Raw genomic sequence first — 16,508 nt, forward strand, 5'->3', positions numbered from 1 at the left:
CCTTATTGGCATATTTTGCACTCTAATCTACACTATAATGAAAAAAATTCTAAAGATTACTTAAAAGATGAATGAACCCCTTAATTCTAATTAAAAGGTCTCTTTCCAATACATTTTTTTGTTTTGTTTTTTGGAAATGGCTCAGTGCTGATGATCTATTATAATATTGGAGTTTGAATAGATTTTAAATGTAAATTTAAGCAGTATTTAAAGAATATAGCTTTCAATTTCTGCACTTTACAAATATTTTAAATCCTATCCTACTGAGTTCAAAAAGAAAAGAACAGAGACATAACTCTGGTCAATTCAGAAGTTTTTGAAGTCAACCAACCTAACATGTACTTTATTTGTTGGGAAGTCATGTGTGATTTCATGGCCATATTTTTTATGAGAATATCTTTATTGTGGTATTTCTTCAGATCTCAAAAAAGCTACTATTATTGGGATTATTGTTCATATAATCCATTTTGAGTTTTTTTTTTAAAGATTTTATTTATTTATTTGGGAGAGAGAGAGCACAAGCAGATGGAGGGGCAGAGAGAGGGAGGGAGAATCAGGCTCCCTGCTGATCCGAGAGCCCAACATGGGGCTTGATTCCAGGACTCTGAGATCATGACCTGAGTTGAAAACAGCTGCTTAACCCACTGAGCCACCCAGGTGCCCCTCCATTTTGAGTTTTGTAAATGTTATGCTATAACATTTCTTTAACTATCTATAAAGCCAGCATTTCTGACTATGAGGTTCAAGAAAACTATTCTGAAGACTGCATCTGGTCATGAAATTACACATAGCTTCCCAACAAATAGGTCAGAATTTGCATTAAGATGATTTACCTGTTAAGCTTCTGAATTGAACAGAGTTGTATCTCTGTTCTTTTTCTCTTGTTCACCTCAGCTTTTGTATATACCCAAGAATCATTTCAACAGGATAATCAATAGAATTGTCTCATCAGGAAATCCTAAATCATATACACTTTCCAAAAACATGTTTTGGTACCAGTTTTTGGAAAGGGCCAAACCCCAAAGATCACTGAAATCCAGACCATCATTTGAGGGGCATGATACTAGGGACAAGAGCTACACCCCATGATGATAGTGGAGCTTATGGGCTGATAGTAAGGGTGATATTTCAAATATTTTGATTAGCCTGTTAATTTTGGGCATGTTGGCTAAGTAACTTTTAAGAAAAAAGTTGGCTATGTAGCTTGCCGAAAGGACACATAGCTATTGAGAGTCAGGATTCAGACCCAGACAATCTAAATTTGTATGAATCTTTTTTTACTTCCTCCTACATTAACCCACTCTCTAGTCCTATCCTACCTGTATAAGTTTTCTTTACACAAAATGTTCAATGGATATTTACCAGCCAAAATACAAAGGGACTGAAATTTGTTAAATAATAGATTTAAATAATTAGCTTGCATTTTTTTCAATGGTTTCTATTTTATGTTCTCCTTGGGCTTCTAACTAATCTAGGTCTCTTTTCATTATCTGCTTTCCCTCCATTGAGTTTCATGGCTTCATCTGTTAATAATTTCTTTTATACTATAAATATTACCAGGCTTAGGAGGAGCCTGGAACCATTTTAATATTCTTTTCTGGCTAATTAAGATACATTCTTGGACAGATTTTCTGAAGCTCTCTACTCTTTCCATAGATATCTGTCACTGACCGCTATGATTCTTATTCACCTTACTCTGTGGCTTTTTCTCCCAAGAGCCTGTTTCAGTCATGGTTGTTGAGCACGTGGCAATGTCAAGCTCAGCAATAGCTCTTTTAACTCTTTGCTCTTTAGGTTCTATTATATGATTTGAAGTTGCTTCAATACTTTCAGTATTTGCACTGGATGTGGGCTGACAACATTTGCTTAGAGACAAAAATTTTTTCAGGCTGTTTGTGCTTTGTGTTGGCTTGGGAGAAACAACTTTGCTTTCTACTGGTTTCATGGCTTCTTTCACTTGGTCTTCAAATTGTTCTCTTAAGCATTCTTCTTGTACAATCTCTTTTAAAACAACTTCATCTTCAGACATTAGTTCCTCTTCTATGGTATTTGCTGAATTTTCTTGATCAATATCATGAGCTACTAACCGAATGATAAGATCTTTTTTGTTCTGAACATCTTTTAAAAGTTCTACCTTGGAGATATCAGGCTTTCTTATATTCTGAAATGAATTTCGGCAAACAGCCTGGAATTGAAGGTACAACAAATATTAAAAACAAATGCCTCAATCACTCTTCCTGTGGTTCTATTGTAATTTAACTATTTTAATATGATTTATAGTTTCAGTTTAAGGAGTATTATCTTCAAATGTCACTCTTTGTATATTAGCAATGTTTTAGAAAGAAGAAACAAATGAAAGTTATGAAAAATATTTGTTGGTGTCTAGCATTTCTTTTATATGCCAGAGATCATATTAATCTATGAGAATTTACTCCAAACATCTAACACAGGTTTCTTTTCTTTTCTTTCTTTCTTTTTCCTTTCCTTTTTCTTTGTTTCCTTCTTTTTTTTTCTTTTTGCTTAAAATTTGTATTTTGTTGCATCATAATTTACTTTTTGTTTTTTCATTGACCTTGAAAGTTTTGGGACAGAAGTAGACACTATAATCTATTTTTCTAAAATTCTAGATAGGCAATCATAGAAAATCCTAAATGTACATATATTCAACAAAAAACAATCAAAGTATTGTCTGGTCTTCGCTTTTAAAAATGATGAATAACCAAACTTGTGAAGGTCTTTGACTCCTTAATCCCTATTCTTCCACTCCTGATCCTTTGGTTATATTTTCCAAAAGAATCTTCAAAACATAAATCTTAATTTTTTTTATCCTTCTAGTTAAGTCTTACTTTTCATTTTCTTTTCTTTTTTTTTTTAAAGATTTTATTTGACACAGAGAGACAGCGAGAGAGGGAACCCAAGCAGGGGGAGTGGGAGAGGGAGAAGCAGGCTTCCCGCAGAGCAGGGAGCCTGATGCGGGACTGGATCCCAGGACCCTGGGATCATGACCTGAGCCGAAGGCAGACGCTCAACGACTGAGCCACCCAGGCGCCCTTACTTTTCATTTTCAATGTCTAAAGACAGATCAAAGAAAAGACGATTATAATTAGACAATAGAATTTCTGTAATATCTGTAGCTTTTGATGATGCCACAGAACCTCCAAACTGACTTAATAATGGTAGACCTCAACATCCCTTTGTAATACTGTAAGCCAGTTTTTCAGACAATGGTGCCCTAAAAGATTATCTTCTGTGGAAAAAAATATAGAAGCAGCTTTTTTAAGAAATTAAAACACAGGGGCGCCTGGGTGGCTCAGTCGTTAAGCGTCTGCCTTCGGCTCAGGTCATGATCCCAGGGTCCTGGGATCGAGCCCCGCGTTGGGCTCCCTGCTCAGCCAGGAGCCTGCTTCTCCCTCTTCCACTCCCCCTGCTTGTGTTCCCTCTCTAGCTGTCTCTCTCTCTGTGTCAAATAAATAAATCTTTAAAAAAAAAGAAAAAGAAATTAAAACACAATTGATTTTGATTTTCTGTGTTAGTAGAGAGAATTAGTGGTTTAGAAAATCAAAAATTCCATATGGCTTTGGAATTTGTTACTATATATAATTTTGATATGTATATGCCTAGTGTGTTGGGACTATCTAGTACTCAAAACAGAAAACAAAGCCCTGTCATAGAGCCATCAAATGTCTAGGTTCTTTGGTCAGATCTACTGTTCTTTTGTCTCTCTTCTCTGTCCCTATGCTAGAGATAGTGTTGATACCTAGATTGGTACAAATCATGTGTCTTTATCTATTATCTGTTTCTTTAATATTCTATAAATGACTTAAATAAAGAGAGACAATGACTAAGAGTAAGATTTGTGACAGACAATTCTACAGATAATTAAAAACCAATTTTGAGTAATGTTATTCTACAGTCTGTTCACACAAATTTTACCCCGAAGGGATTACTTGTATATAAATGAAGACTACTAAGCAATATGCTAATACAATGATGAGAACACATATAGAAGAGCAAAACTTAGGGGTGAAAAGGACTGTCCTCTGATTCAAAAAGTTTAGGGCAAAGGAGATTAAATTATGCCTTAGCTTATGATGATCTCAGTATTTGAGTATGAAAACATAAAGCACTAATTAACATATTTACCAGCCCTAAGACTTAGTTCAGTGTGTTGCAGAACAGTATTGGAAAAAAAATTCACTTCAGGTTTATGCTTCAGGGAGAATGGTTCTATAAAACTTTGCTCCTGGCCATAGATTATTCCCCTAAGTACACTCGGTCTTTTAATGAGTGAACACCATCATTACAAGGGGATTTGACAAAACTCAAAATGTGTAGGTCATTGTAAATGTATAGGCCAGACAATCCCTTTGTCCTCAGTGGTATAGTTTCCATGTAACAAAGACATGGTTTTGACATTTTAAAGTCCTAATTAGTTTAATATATTTGGGGCCCTAGTATGGAGCTTTAGGGCAGAGCTAGGTCCATAGCAAGAGGAAATTGGTTCATCAAAATGGCAGCATTCAGGCAGCTGGGTCTAGAATATGGATAGAAGAGGAAACTGGGCACTTACTGAGAGTATAGAAACTTTTGAGGAAGGCTAATATGATTGAAATGAAATAATAAGAAAACAGTATAATCTAGCATTTGTAGTGTAATGTTTATTAATGAATGTTGCTAAAAGTAAATTGAGAAATTAAACTATTTTAGATAGTTTTTGAAACCTCATCTATCCTGATATTCTATTAACTGGCCTTTTAAAACTGCTTTCAGTATCCACAATAAAGAACTACAGGAACTGTATGAGATTGTGTTTCTTCTGATTTTGCAATTGAAGATTATAATTTCAGTCAGCCTTATTTTACTGTTAAGGGTATGTCCCTGCATTTCTTTTCTTTTTTTTTTTTTTAAGATTTTATTTATTTATTTGACAGAGAGAGACACAGTGAGAGAGGAACACAAGCAGGGGGAGTGAAGGGGGGAGAGGCAGGCTTCCCGCCGAGCAGGGAGCCCGATGCAGGGCTCGATCCCAGAACGCTGGGATCATGACCTGAGCCGAAGGCAGGCGCTTAACGACTGAGCCACCCAGTCCCCCGCATTTCTTTTCTTAAAAAAAAAAAAATGTCAGTTTAAACTGATTTTCATAAGAAAACTAGCCTGAAATCTTTAGCGTGAGCCCCTAAGCTGATACGGCAAGTCCCAGTAAATTATATGACTCTATGGATGAACCCATGCAACTGGTTCTCCTATTGGGCTTGACAATAACAACAAAAATACATTACCATATACCTGTTGGAGGAACGGAATCACAGAACAACCATGTCTCACTATTCACTTATGTTTTTGCTATTGCTTTTGCACTTACCTCAAAGGGTTTTACATCTAGCCGTCCCAACTTATTCAGTGAGATACGTCTTTCTCTCTTTATCTTTTCTACATTAGATGTGTCTGGTAAGGAGTAGCTTCTCCCATTTATTGATGCTCTTCTCAGTTCTGTTATGCTATGTCCGGTTTTTCTTAAACACTCCATCTTGAGTTTCTCAAGAGGTTGAGTTTTTACAGAAATTACTGCTAAGTGTTCTGAGATAATTTCTGGATCTATTTTGATTGCTTTATTCCCAAAATGAGGAACTATTTTAATTGGAAAATTTCCAGTTGAATCTTGATATGGCTCTTCTTCCTCTAACTCATGCATATCAATATCAGCATGCTTTTGGGCCTTTTGAATAATTCTGTTAACATCTAGATTTCCGAAGAGATTAGCATTTGAATTCTTTCTGCTAACTGTATCTAATGGAAAATGTGAAACTCCATTAATAATTAAACTAGCCACTTTTCTAGGGAAAACAGTGTTTGTACATTTTATATCATCATAAAGTTCTTCCTGGGTTCCAGATTGTTGCAGTACATTACTATAAACAGAATCAATAACCTGAGAAATCATTTCTATACTTTCTGGATTTAAAAGGTGTTCTTCAGGATTAGCAGCAACAAGATTAATATTACTTTGGGAAATTTCAGCTGTCACAGATTTTGTCAGTTGAGATGCAATTATATTGAACTCGGTCTTTGATAAATTTTTTGCATCCTTGCTTGAGGCACTTGGCAACCTTACTATTTTAGCCAAGAACAAGGCCAATGCTTCCTCTAAAAACCTGGCATCTAACATAAAACCTTTTTTGGATGAAGACTTTTCCTGGGACTTAAATTCATCAATAATTTTGACCACTTTTTCCATAATTTTGACAGCTTCCAGAACTAATTCTGAACTTGATACTTTGTCCTCTACTTGAGGTTGAAATTCAGAATTGGAAATTTCCTTCACCATTAAAAGACCTATTATATCAGAGATGACATTGCTCTTACCCATTAAATCTTTAAATATAGAAGTGTGTGAGCCAGAGTGCTTTAAAACACTGGCATAAACAGAATTAACTACTTTTTCAATAGTTTCATTGTTAGCTAAAGGTACAGTAGGCAATTCCTTGGCTGGTGGTACAAGTTTAATCTTACTTTTGGAGATAAATTCTTGTATTGACTTTAATATTTTTGAGCTTATTTTTTGCATGTCAGTTTCTAGAGATTTGGTTCTTTCCTTGTCCACTTTTGGAAACACAGATAAAAGCTTTAATAAAAATTTTACAGCGATTTCTTCTATTATGTTATAAGGCAGTATGTGAACACGTGATGGTTGAGGCTGGGGATCATCAGCAGTTTGGATAACATCTTTAAGGATATTTTCAACAACACTGTCAACTTCTGCACACTGATGTGGAGTTAGCTCTCCAGAAAAATAGTTTTGCAATTGATTACCAGTCACTTCTTTCAGGACTAAGTCAACTATGCTTTCTGAAAGGATTCTGCATCCGCTGGCTACACAATTTTGTATTATCTCCTGTGATCCAAACTGTGACAAGAGATTATTATAAATAGAATGAATCACTAATTGAATAATTTCATCATCATTGGGATGTAAGGATGCCACATATTGTATTGTTATATCTTTATCTTTGGAGATTGCTGTTGTAACTTTATTTAATAATTTCATTTGAAGGAAATCCAATTCTGTGAACCCACTGTACTCAGATGTTTCTACTTCAGTGTTGGATACTGTTGAGAAAATTTTGGATAAAAGAGCTGAAATCACATTTTCTAAGAATTCATGAGGCAGCATGATGGTATATGGTGATGATGTTTGACATTCTTTGCTGGCTGTTTGTGCCACCTTTTGGACCTTTCTAACAACATCCTTAGATTCCAGAGGCAAACATGCTGAAGCTGTAACCTCATCGCAAAATATGAAATTAAGCTGATGTTGAAAAATTTCATTTATCACTGCACTGGTTAGTCTTCTTGCTAAATTTTCCCCATTATTTTTTATGTTCTTACAAATTGAGTCTTGAGATTTATATTCCTTCAAAATATTGCACACAGAAGAATGAACAACTTTGTTGACCAATGTTTTATCAATTACTTGTATTTTATCTAGGAAAGGTATCTTATTTGATGAGGGTTTTTCAGTCATTTTATGCATAAGTGGCATTTTATCCAGAGTTATTTTCTTAATGTTGGAGGATGTTTCATCTGTAGTTGATTCTTTACGCCTGGGAGGTGCATTAGGAAGTGATAACACCTTATCTACAGGTGGAAAAAACTGATTTCCCTTATGTGGCCTAAATACTTTAATTTGAGCATCTGAAAATTCCTTCAACAGGGAGTCCATAAGTTTCATAGCTGTATCATAAAGTTCAGCTTGATTTTCACCATCATTTTTATTTTGATATCTATCACATATTTGTGTTTCTGATGAGGAAGAAAAGAGCAATTTGTTAACCATTTCGATGATAACATCTTCTAAAAATTTAGCAGGAACAATTCCAGGTTTAGTTTTTGGTGGGTAATGAGGACTGTCTGATTTACTAGGTTCATTTTTAATCTCCTTACTTTTCACTTTTTCTGTTTTTTTCCCTCTCTCACTCTCTTTCTCTTTTTCTTTCTCACTCTCTATCTCTTTCTCTCTTTCTGTATTTCTCTCTTTCTCTTTTTCTTCTTTCTCTTTGACTGGGAGACTTTTCTTAATTGAGAGGGATGAATCCTTTGTTGAAACAGACTCCGTAAAATTTTGGCGGACTTCTTGAATTACATGTGATATTGTATCATTTGGGAGACTTTGGGGTTTTGAATAATCTGATTCTGGAGAATGATATATTTCTAAAACATTGTCATAAATGTTTTCAATGACATTTTGAACATATTCATAATTTAAGTATTGTTCCTCATTTATATCTGTTTGAGATGGAGAGTCTTTTCCAACCTCTTTTTTTGGCTTTTGGTTAACTGTTTTCAAAATATTTTCTGTTGTGGTCCCTGTATTTCTCACTTTGGATGTCAAAGATAACTGAAAGGGGTTGTCTTCCTTTTTTAATGTATTTTCTCTTGTTTTGTCAATCTTCTTTTCATTGTTTATTTCAAAATTTGGTCCAAGTATTTCCTCCTCATATACTATAACATCAGCAGCTACTGGAGATTGTGTGTGTACCTTATTACCTTGCCTCTTCTCGTCTTTTGAAGCTGATATGCTTTTCTTCTCAATTTCATTATTTTTAAGAGTTACCCTCAAATCTGGTTCCTGCCTATCTTTACTTTTCACACTAGTAGTTGGAGAACTAACTCCTGATACATTCTCATATTTGTTAATTGAAATTTCCATTTTATTTTCTGTCTCTTTCTTTTCATTTGCTACACTTGCAGCTGGCACTGATAACATGTTAATTACGTTGCTTTTCATAATTCTAGTTATAGAGGTAACTTTTGGACCTTGTATGTCACCTTTTTTCATTGATGTTCCTTCAGTTTTGAAACTTTTCTTTTTACTTATTGCACCACTGTCTATTTCCAAAGTGTCCAACACATTTTTCTGGCCTGTGGTTACAGAAGTGTGTTTATATGATTGTTTTGGTAAAGCAAGTTCATTCCCTTTCAAGCATCTGTTTATCTGTGTAGAGGTTTGCTGTGGTAGGTGCTGAACCCTTTGGGTGATGTTATCCGGATTTAGAAATGAAAAGAAGGTGGAAGACCAGTCTCCTGAAAAAAGTGGTTGGATCTTAAAAGCAGAGATTGCCTTCTGAGCTAAAGCAGCAATCATTTCTGTCACAGTGTTACTCTTATCATCCTTCTGAATATCACTAGAGCCATATTTTCCTATGAACTGATCATACACAAAATTGGATATCTTGTCAACTGTTTCTTTATCAATTGGTGGAAAAGAAAACATTTCCTCAGCATTTGGTAGAACTTTAATTTTACTTTTCCTAAACTCTCCTATCAGAGAGTTTGCAAATTTTATAGCTAAGCCCACAATGCCTGGCTCTAGGATTTCTTTTTTCTTAGCATCTTCAGTAATACTTGGAAGAGAATAAAATTTATGAACAAGGTCAACAATTACATCTTCCAGAAATGTAGCTGAATATAGAGAAGGCTGTGTCTTTTCTTTACCAGGTTTACTAAGTACAGACATATGCCCATAATCAGATACCTCACTGGAAGATGATTCTTCTCTATGTAAAAATGGCTGCAGATGATGATCCATGATTTCCTTCATGATGAATCCAGCTATTTTACTGAGGAATGAGCCTCCTTTTTTGTCTGCACCTTTCTGTACTTCAGCTTGAAATTCAGATTTTTTCAAAATATTATTACATATAGAGTCAACCAAATTCTCAATCATTTCTAATTGCATACTTTCTGCATTCTCCTCTGCTGTGGCAAGACGGATCTCATGTTCAGAAATTTCTTTGATAATTTCATCTGTCAGCTTTGAAGTTGCATCTACAAACTCACAATCTGATGTAACTTCTTCCTCTTTTAGTTCACTTTCAGTGTCAGGTGAAGGGAAGATATGCACTAAGAGCTTGTAAATCATATCTTCCAAAAGAGAACGAGGCAGCACAGTAATACATGATGGCAAGGTATGGCTATCACTTGTGATGACATTGAGCACATTTCTAATGATATTATCAGCTTGAGGGGAAGAATAGGAAGAAGACACTAATTCTCCTGAAACTAATGATTGCACCTGATAGTCATAAATTTCCTCTAATAGCAAATGATATATTTTTCTTCCAAAACCAACAGTGTCACTTTGTATAGCCCTGTATACTTGAATCAGAGATTTATATTCATCTAAAATTTTTTCATAAATAAGGTTGACTGTTTTTTGAACAATTTCTTTATATCCTTCTGAAAAACACATATCATCATCAAAGTTATCTGCAACTAAAATCTCTGATGTGGTAAACTCCTGGACAATTGAATTTACTAATGTTGTAACAATGCTGGTAATTTTGGCTTTTACTGTATCTGGGTTTTCAGCAGACAAGAAATTATGTGAGAATGCATAAAGGAGTTTACATAAAAGCTCAGAAATTACTTCCTCCAAAAAGAAAGCTGAATTCACAATGAAAGACAACTCTCTTTGTTTAGGATCTATTGCTTTCTGTTTATATGTTTGATCAACTGCTGATGAAACAGGAGTTTTATCTCCAGATAAAAATGACTGAAGATGGTGGTTAAAGATTTCTTTTATTATAAAACTTGCTATTTTTGAAACAGGTATGTTACTTATACCTTTTTTATCTTTTGTAAGAGATTGGTATAGATTCGAATATGAAAGATCAGCATAAATGGACTCAACCATAGACTGGATATCTTTTTCTGAAATTATACTTTGTTTTTCATTTCCATGTTTAATAATACATATTGCATGTTTTGAAATTATTGACATAATTTCATCTGTCAGTTTTATGACTGTATTACTTAGGTCTGATTGAGAAGTATCTAGGTGTTCTGTTCTGGGGGACAATGGACTCATCTGAGATATAAGCTGAGTGACAATTTTTTCCAAATCAGTATGTGATAACATGGTAGTATATATTGTTGATGCCTGCCTTTGAAATCTTGATTTGGTAATGTTACATTGAACTCTCTTCATCAAAATATTAGTATTGAGTTTGGAGTGTGACTTAAAAGGAAGCTTTCCTATAAGGTTTGGATGAATTTGGAAATCAAAAGTTTCAGCAAGGATGATTTGGGTTATCCTTGCAGCTAATGTCTTTGTGTCATTTAGAAAATCTTTATCAGGCATTATTTCCATCTCATATTCTTGCAGAAGTTTGCTGTATACCTTGTCAATAATGTTCTTGACTATATCTCTCTCCACTGGGGGCAAACACAGTTGTTCCTCAGCATTGTCTAGAATGCTAACTTCAAATTTTGAGAATTCCTCTGCTATCAAATTTATGAGTTTTTCAGCTTTATCAAACAGTTCATCTTCTGAATCTCTTACTGATTTTGTTTGTACAATGCCTAACACCCTGTGGAATATTTTGCTTAAAACCCCAGAGACTACATCTTCCAAAAAAGTTGAGGAATAAACAGTGGCATAAAACCACTGCTTTCTCTCATCATCAAAATATGTGTATGATGAAGAAGGTAATAGCTTTCCATCCACAAATGGCTGAAGATGTTGTTGACAGATATGTTTAATGATAAACCCTGCTATTCTATCAATAAGAATATCATTACTACTTGTGATATTTTGCTCAACTGGTTCTTCAGACTCAGAGTTTTGTGAAATATTTTTGAATACTGAGTCAACGAGATGCTGAACATCATCTTCTGAATAAACAAATTTGGTTTCTTCTTCATTTTTTGAAAATCGAATTTCATGTTGGGAAATTTTCATCCTAATATCACTGATTATCTTTGAAGCAATTTCATTGAAATTCGCTCTTGATATGTCTTTTGGAGTTTCTCTGTCTGGGACAATGCTAGATGCAGAAGGAAAGATTCTAGATAATAGTACTCTTATCATGTCTTCTAAAAATGTGTATGGCAGCAAGGTGTTATATGGAGATAAACTCTGACTTGGCTTGGTAGATTTATTGACGTTACTAAGAATGTCCTGAACAATATTCTCAGCCATTGAAATAGAATGGGAAGATGACGACAAATCCACAGAAAAGAGTGGATGAAGAAGGTAATCTGAAATAGCCGCTACAATTAAATGGGTAATATTTTCCACAAAAATATCACTGTCTTCAGACTCTTTATCAACTTCAGGGTCTAGCCCATGCTGTTTTAAAACATTTCTATAAATTGAGGTGACAAGTTTATCCACAATATCCATATTTACAGAGGTGTAAGATTGTTCTTTGCCATCATATAGAAAGTGAATTTTAGCTTTGTGAAAATGGTTATTTATTGAGTTTACTATTTTTTGGGTCATATTTTCCAGTTCAATTTCAGTGTTACACTTTGGACTGAAAATCTTTGATAAAAGTCTGGCAACAATTTCCCCTACAAATGTATCAGGATAAATACCTAAGGGTGATGGTGTCTGGGGTCTGTGTGACTCTATGACTTCATTGAGAACCTGCTTAACCATATTTGATACTGCATCCAATGGAGTCTTTGGACGAGGCAAACCTTCTCCACACAAAAATGGTTGAAGATGATTTTCAATAATCTCTTGGATAATAAAACTGGCTATTCGGTCAATCATAATTGGGCTTCGGCTAACTATACTTTTCTGTATTGAAACAAGAGAGTCAGACATTTGCACAATATTACTATAAACAGAATCCACCATCTTCTGGAGGTTTTTTCCAGTACATAGATATTGATTGTCATATATAGTGAACCAAATTTTATGTTTTGAAATGGCTGATATAACCTTATTTATTATACAGGTAGACATTTCATTGAAATCTGAACTCATGAAATATTTGTTTCCCAAAGAGGAAGCCTTGTTGGGTGAAAGAATGAGTTGAGATAAAAGTCTTTGGATGATATCTTCTAAAAATGAGTGGGACAACATGGTGCTGTAGCCTGTTGAAGACCTAGACTGGGAAGTAAATTTTCTCAGGTTACTTTGAAGTTTCTGCAATATAATTTCAGCTTGGAGAGAGTAATATGAGTTTGGTACGAGCTTTCCTCTGAAGTAAGATGGGAGTTGGTAGTCTAAAATCTCTGACAATATGCCGTTAGTTATTTGTTCTGCTATTGAGGTATTGTCACATGCTAGATTATCATCACAAGTCATTTTCAATTTATATTGCTGTAAAACATTATAATAAACTGAATCAACAATTCTACTAATAGTTTTTTTATGGATTGGTGGAAAACACAGCCTTTCTTCAACATTCCGTAAAACAGTGACTTGTGCGTTATTAAACTCATTCACTACATTGTTAACAAATATTGTATTCATCTCATAGAGCCAGCCCTCAGTGATGTTTTTGTTTTTGTCCCACAGTGAAATAGAGAGATTAAAAAACAGTTCTGAAATTATTTCCTCCAAAAATGTGGCCGAGTACACACCTGTATTTATATCTCCTGGATATAGCTTATTATGGATGGGTATTGAATCCACATCCTTTGTTCCCTGTCTTTTGAGAGGTGACACAGAAGTGGAATTTACTGAACATTTCTTGCCAAATGCTGCTTGTATTTTGGAGCTAACCCCACTGGGACTATTCAGGGATCCTGTCAAAGCATTACCATCATGACTCGTGAATCCTAAAAAGGCTTTACCTTGTCCCAATTCTGTTAATTCTGGCCTGTTTGCATTTATGAAACTAGACTGCATTTTTTTTCTTGCGTACTTCAAAGGCTTGTTTACAAAAGGTGGGCTTTGGGGGAGTTGTACACTGTGACATAGTTTGTCCATCAATGATTTAACCAAGCTGTGGGAAATAACAGTAAGCATAGAGTCTGATGATAATAAATCTTGATCCATTTCTGCCAGATTTTCTAAAAAGTCTGACATATAATCTCCTTGAAATTGTTCACAGTCCGTTGCTCCCTTACAGTAATCAAATTCTTCATCTTCTACACTTCGCAGTGTTTTTAAAAGTTTACATTCTTCTGCTAATATTTCATTGGAAAGAGGGCTATTATCAAGAAAAACAGTGTTTGTGCATTTTTCCAAAAGTGTTCTGATAAGTTTCTCACACACGACATTGAGAAGAAAAACTGATTTGGGGGTGAGGCCTAAGTTATTTCCAAGTATGCTGTTACTTTGCTGATCATTTGAGGATGAAAAAAATGTTCCTGCCTTTTTATCAGAACTCATAGCCTCACCTGGATGTTCATCTGGTAAAAATAAATCTAAAACAATATTAAAAACTTTATTGACTACTTCTTTGGATTCACGAGTTTTTAGAGTACCAACCAGATTGTCTAACTGACATGCCAGATAATTTAATTTACTTTTTTGAAGGAGATGATCAATTTGGTAATTAGAGGATTCCCAATCTCTGGAGCCTTTCTGTCTTCCCACGGTATTTGTTTCATTGCAAATGGTCACACTATTTCTTCTAAGCATGGAAAATGATTTTTTTCTTCCATTGCTTTCAAGATGATGGTTTATTCCTATTTCTTTGGACATTACATGAATCACTCCTGTTAAGAGATCCTGAAAGAGATTATCAAAGTCAGCAGAAGCTGCTCTTGGGCAGTAAATGTACTTTGTTTTTAAAGGAGACATTTGCTGTGCAATGTCAACCTCTATAATATTACTGTTAAAAAGGATTTCAGTGATGATATCGGAAATACTTAAAGCAAGTTCCCCAATAGAAATTGACCTGCTTTCAAACATTTGAGAATTAATTGAAATAATCTTGCTAAATCCTACATTTTGGCTTTCCAGTGTTTTCTTTTTTTCTCTACTATCTTTGGTGTTACTAGAAATGCTTGAAGTTAAATGGCAAATAATAGACTCAGTGAGATGTTCACAAAATTGATTAAGTGAAGAATCACTGTAGATACTTCTTAGAGGCTGTTTTGATTCACATTTTTTCCTTGACAATGTGGAAATAACAGACACCTTCTCCTCACTGGAAACTGAAAAAAATTACCACTTTTAGCATGCATAAAGAGAAATATGTAAAATTCAACATACTGGTAATTATTTACATATGAATTTCACCTATGGAATATCTCACTAAAGAAAAAAACATAGTCAAGAAAGAAATTGGGTTTTCTTCAGATATTTATTACCCACCTGTGGAATCTTAATTTTAGGCAGAAAGTTGAGAAAATAACCCTGAAGAATTCAAGTCTCTCAGTTAAGTGCTGATATCTCTCTTGCTTAGATGGGTTAGGGGCTCTAAGAAGCTGGAAATCATGGGGCAGAAAAATGATTTCCAAGTTTAATGTTACAATTTAGCTTGTCTGCAGTGATCTCTAGAGAGCTCATGTAATTATTTAAAATTTATTTTTAGTGAAAATAGTTAATGTTAGGTTATCCGTTACTTTTTTTTTCAAAGAATTTATTTATTTATTTGTTTGGGGGTGGGGGAGGAGCAGAGAGAGAGGGACAAGAAGGCTCCACGCTGAGCACAGGGTCAATGGGGGGCTCGATCCCACGACTGTGAGATCATGACCTGGGCCGGAACCAAGAGCCGGACATTTAACCGACTGAGCCACCCAAACATCCCTCTGTTACTTTTAGGGAGCTACAGAGATGTGTTGCAAAAATGACTTGATTGAAATGAAAATGTGCTAAACTGCAGAAGGATAGGTTGCAGTGTCAGTAGTACTTTAACCCCTAGATTTTAGTTTGTCACAACTCTATTCTTTTTTCTATTCAAAAGAGTATTTATTGAAAATCATATACCTCCCTGGGATGGCCAACTTCTTCAAGTGGCAGCCAGAGAAACACACTATTTTTTCTCAAAACTTAATCATCTGTTATACCTCTGCATTTGAAATCAGGTAAAATTGTGGAGATGGAAAGCTTTAAGCTGAGCTTTGACTGCTAGGCAGGCTTTGGCTATGTTGAGATGAAGAAAGTGAGGAAAGAGTATTCCAAAAGGAATAAAGAGCAGGAGTAAAATCACTGGAAGGCCCTGAGCATGTCTGAAAATAGAGAATAGATTTGATAGAGAAAAGTACCAATGGGATGGAATCATGGATCTTCTCTTGTTTGTTTTGTTTTTCTTTATAATTCTCTAAGTTTAGTTAGGCTATGTTTGGAGAAAGTCTGTTTATGAACTTGAAAATTGCAGACACACAGCTATCCATCTTGAAAGAATGCCAGTTTTAAGGATGAGAAATGACCTCCCTATGCAGGTGGGTAAGACTGGTAGGATATGTTTTCCTGTTTGAATGATTGGCAAGTGATGTATCTGAACTGGTATTATGGCAACTAATTACTGGTAACTGGAATTATTGATCCAGTTCAGGGGTACTATAGCATTATTAGAATATTACCAATAATGAAACTGCCAATAATCAACAGGTTTTGATATATAAAAAATGGTTCTTACATATGATTCAACCTCTTAGAAAAGAGTGAAAATAACTTTGTGAGGATATGTTTAGATTTTAAGGAATTTAAGAATACTGGACTACAATCAAAACAAATGGTTAATACCACTGTTCTTATACATTGTGACTAAAGATGGCAAAGACTTCAACTATTCACCTTGAAAAGATGAATCACTAAC

General features: G+C 34.7%; 1 protein-coding gene and 1 long non-coding RNA gene across 4 annotated transcripts in view; one reads left to right on the forward strand and one right to left on the reverse strand.

Moving 5' to 3' along the window:
* The window catches only part of LOC145720504 (uncharacterized), a 507,675-nt gene that overhangs the window by 400,039 nt on the left and 91,128 nt on the right, over positions 1–16,508 (forward strand). The window lies entirely within an intron of this gene.
* FSIP2 (fibrous sheath interacting protein 2) overlaps positions 1–16,508 on the reverse strand; it is a 93,278-nt gene that overhangs the window by 14,730 nt on the left and 62,040 nt on the right. Inside the window, exons 18-20 of the mRNA XM_006726943.3 lie at positions 7,999–14,901; positions 5,363–7,947; positions 1,691–2,185 (exon numbers count right to left, since the gene is read on the reverse strand). Of these exons, the coding sequence (XP_006727006.2) occupies positions 1,691–2,185; positions 5,363–7,947; positions 7,999–14,901 (9,983 nt within the window). The remainder of the gene's footprint in view (positions 1–1,690; positions 2,186–5,362; positions 7,948–7,998; positions 14,902–16,508) is intronic.

Source organism: Leptonychotes weddellii, chromosome 3 (genome assembly GCF_054177405.1).
Source record: "Leptonychotes weddellii isolate Sample4059 chromosome 3, ASM5417740v2, whole genome shotgun sequence".
Taxonomy (NCBI): domain Eukaryota; kingdom Metazoa; phylum Chordata; class Mammalia; order Carnivora; family Phocidae; genus Leptonychotes; species Leptonychotes weddellii.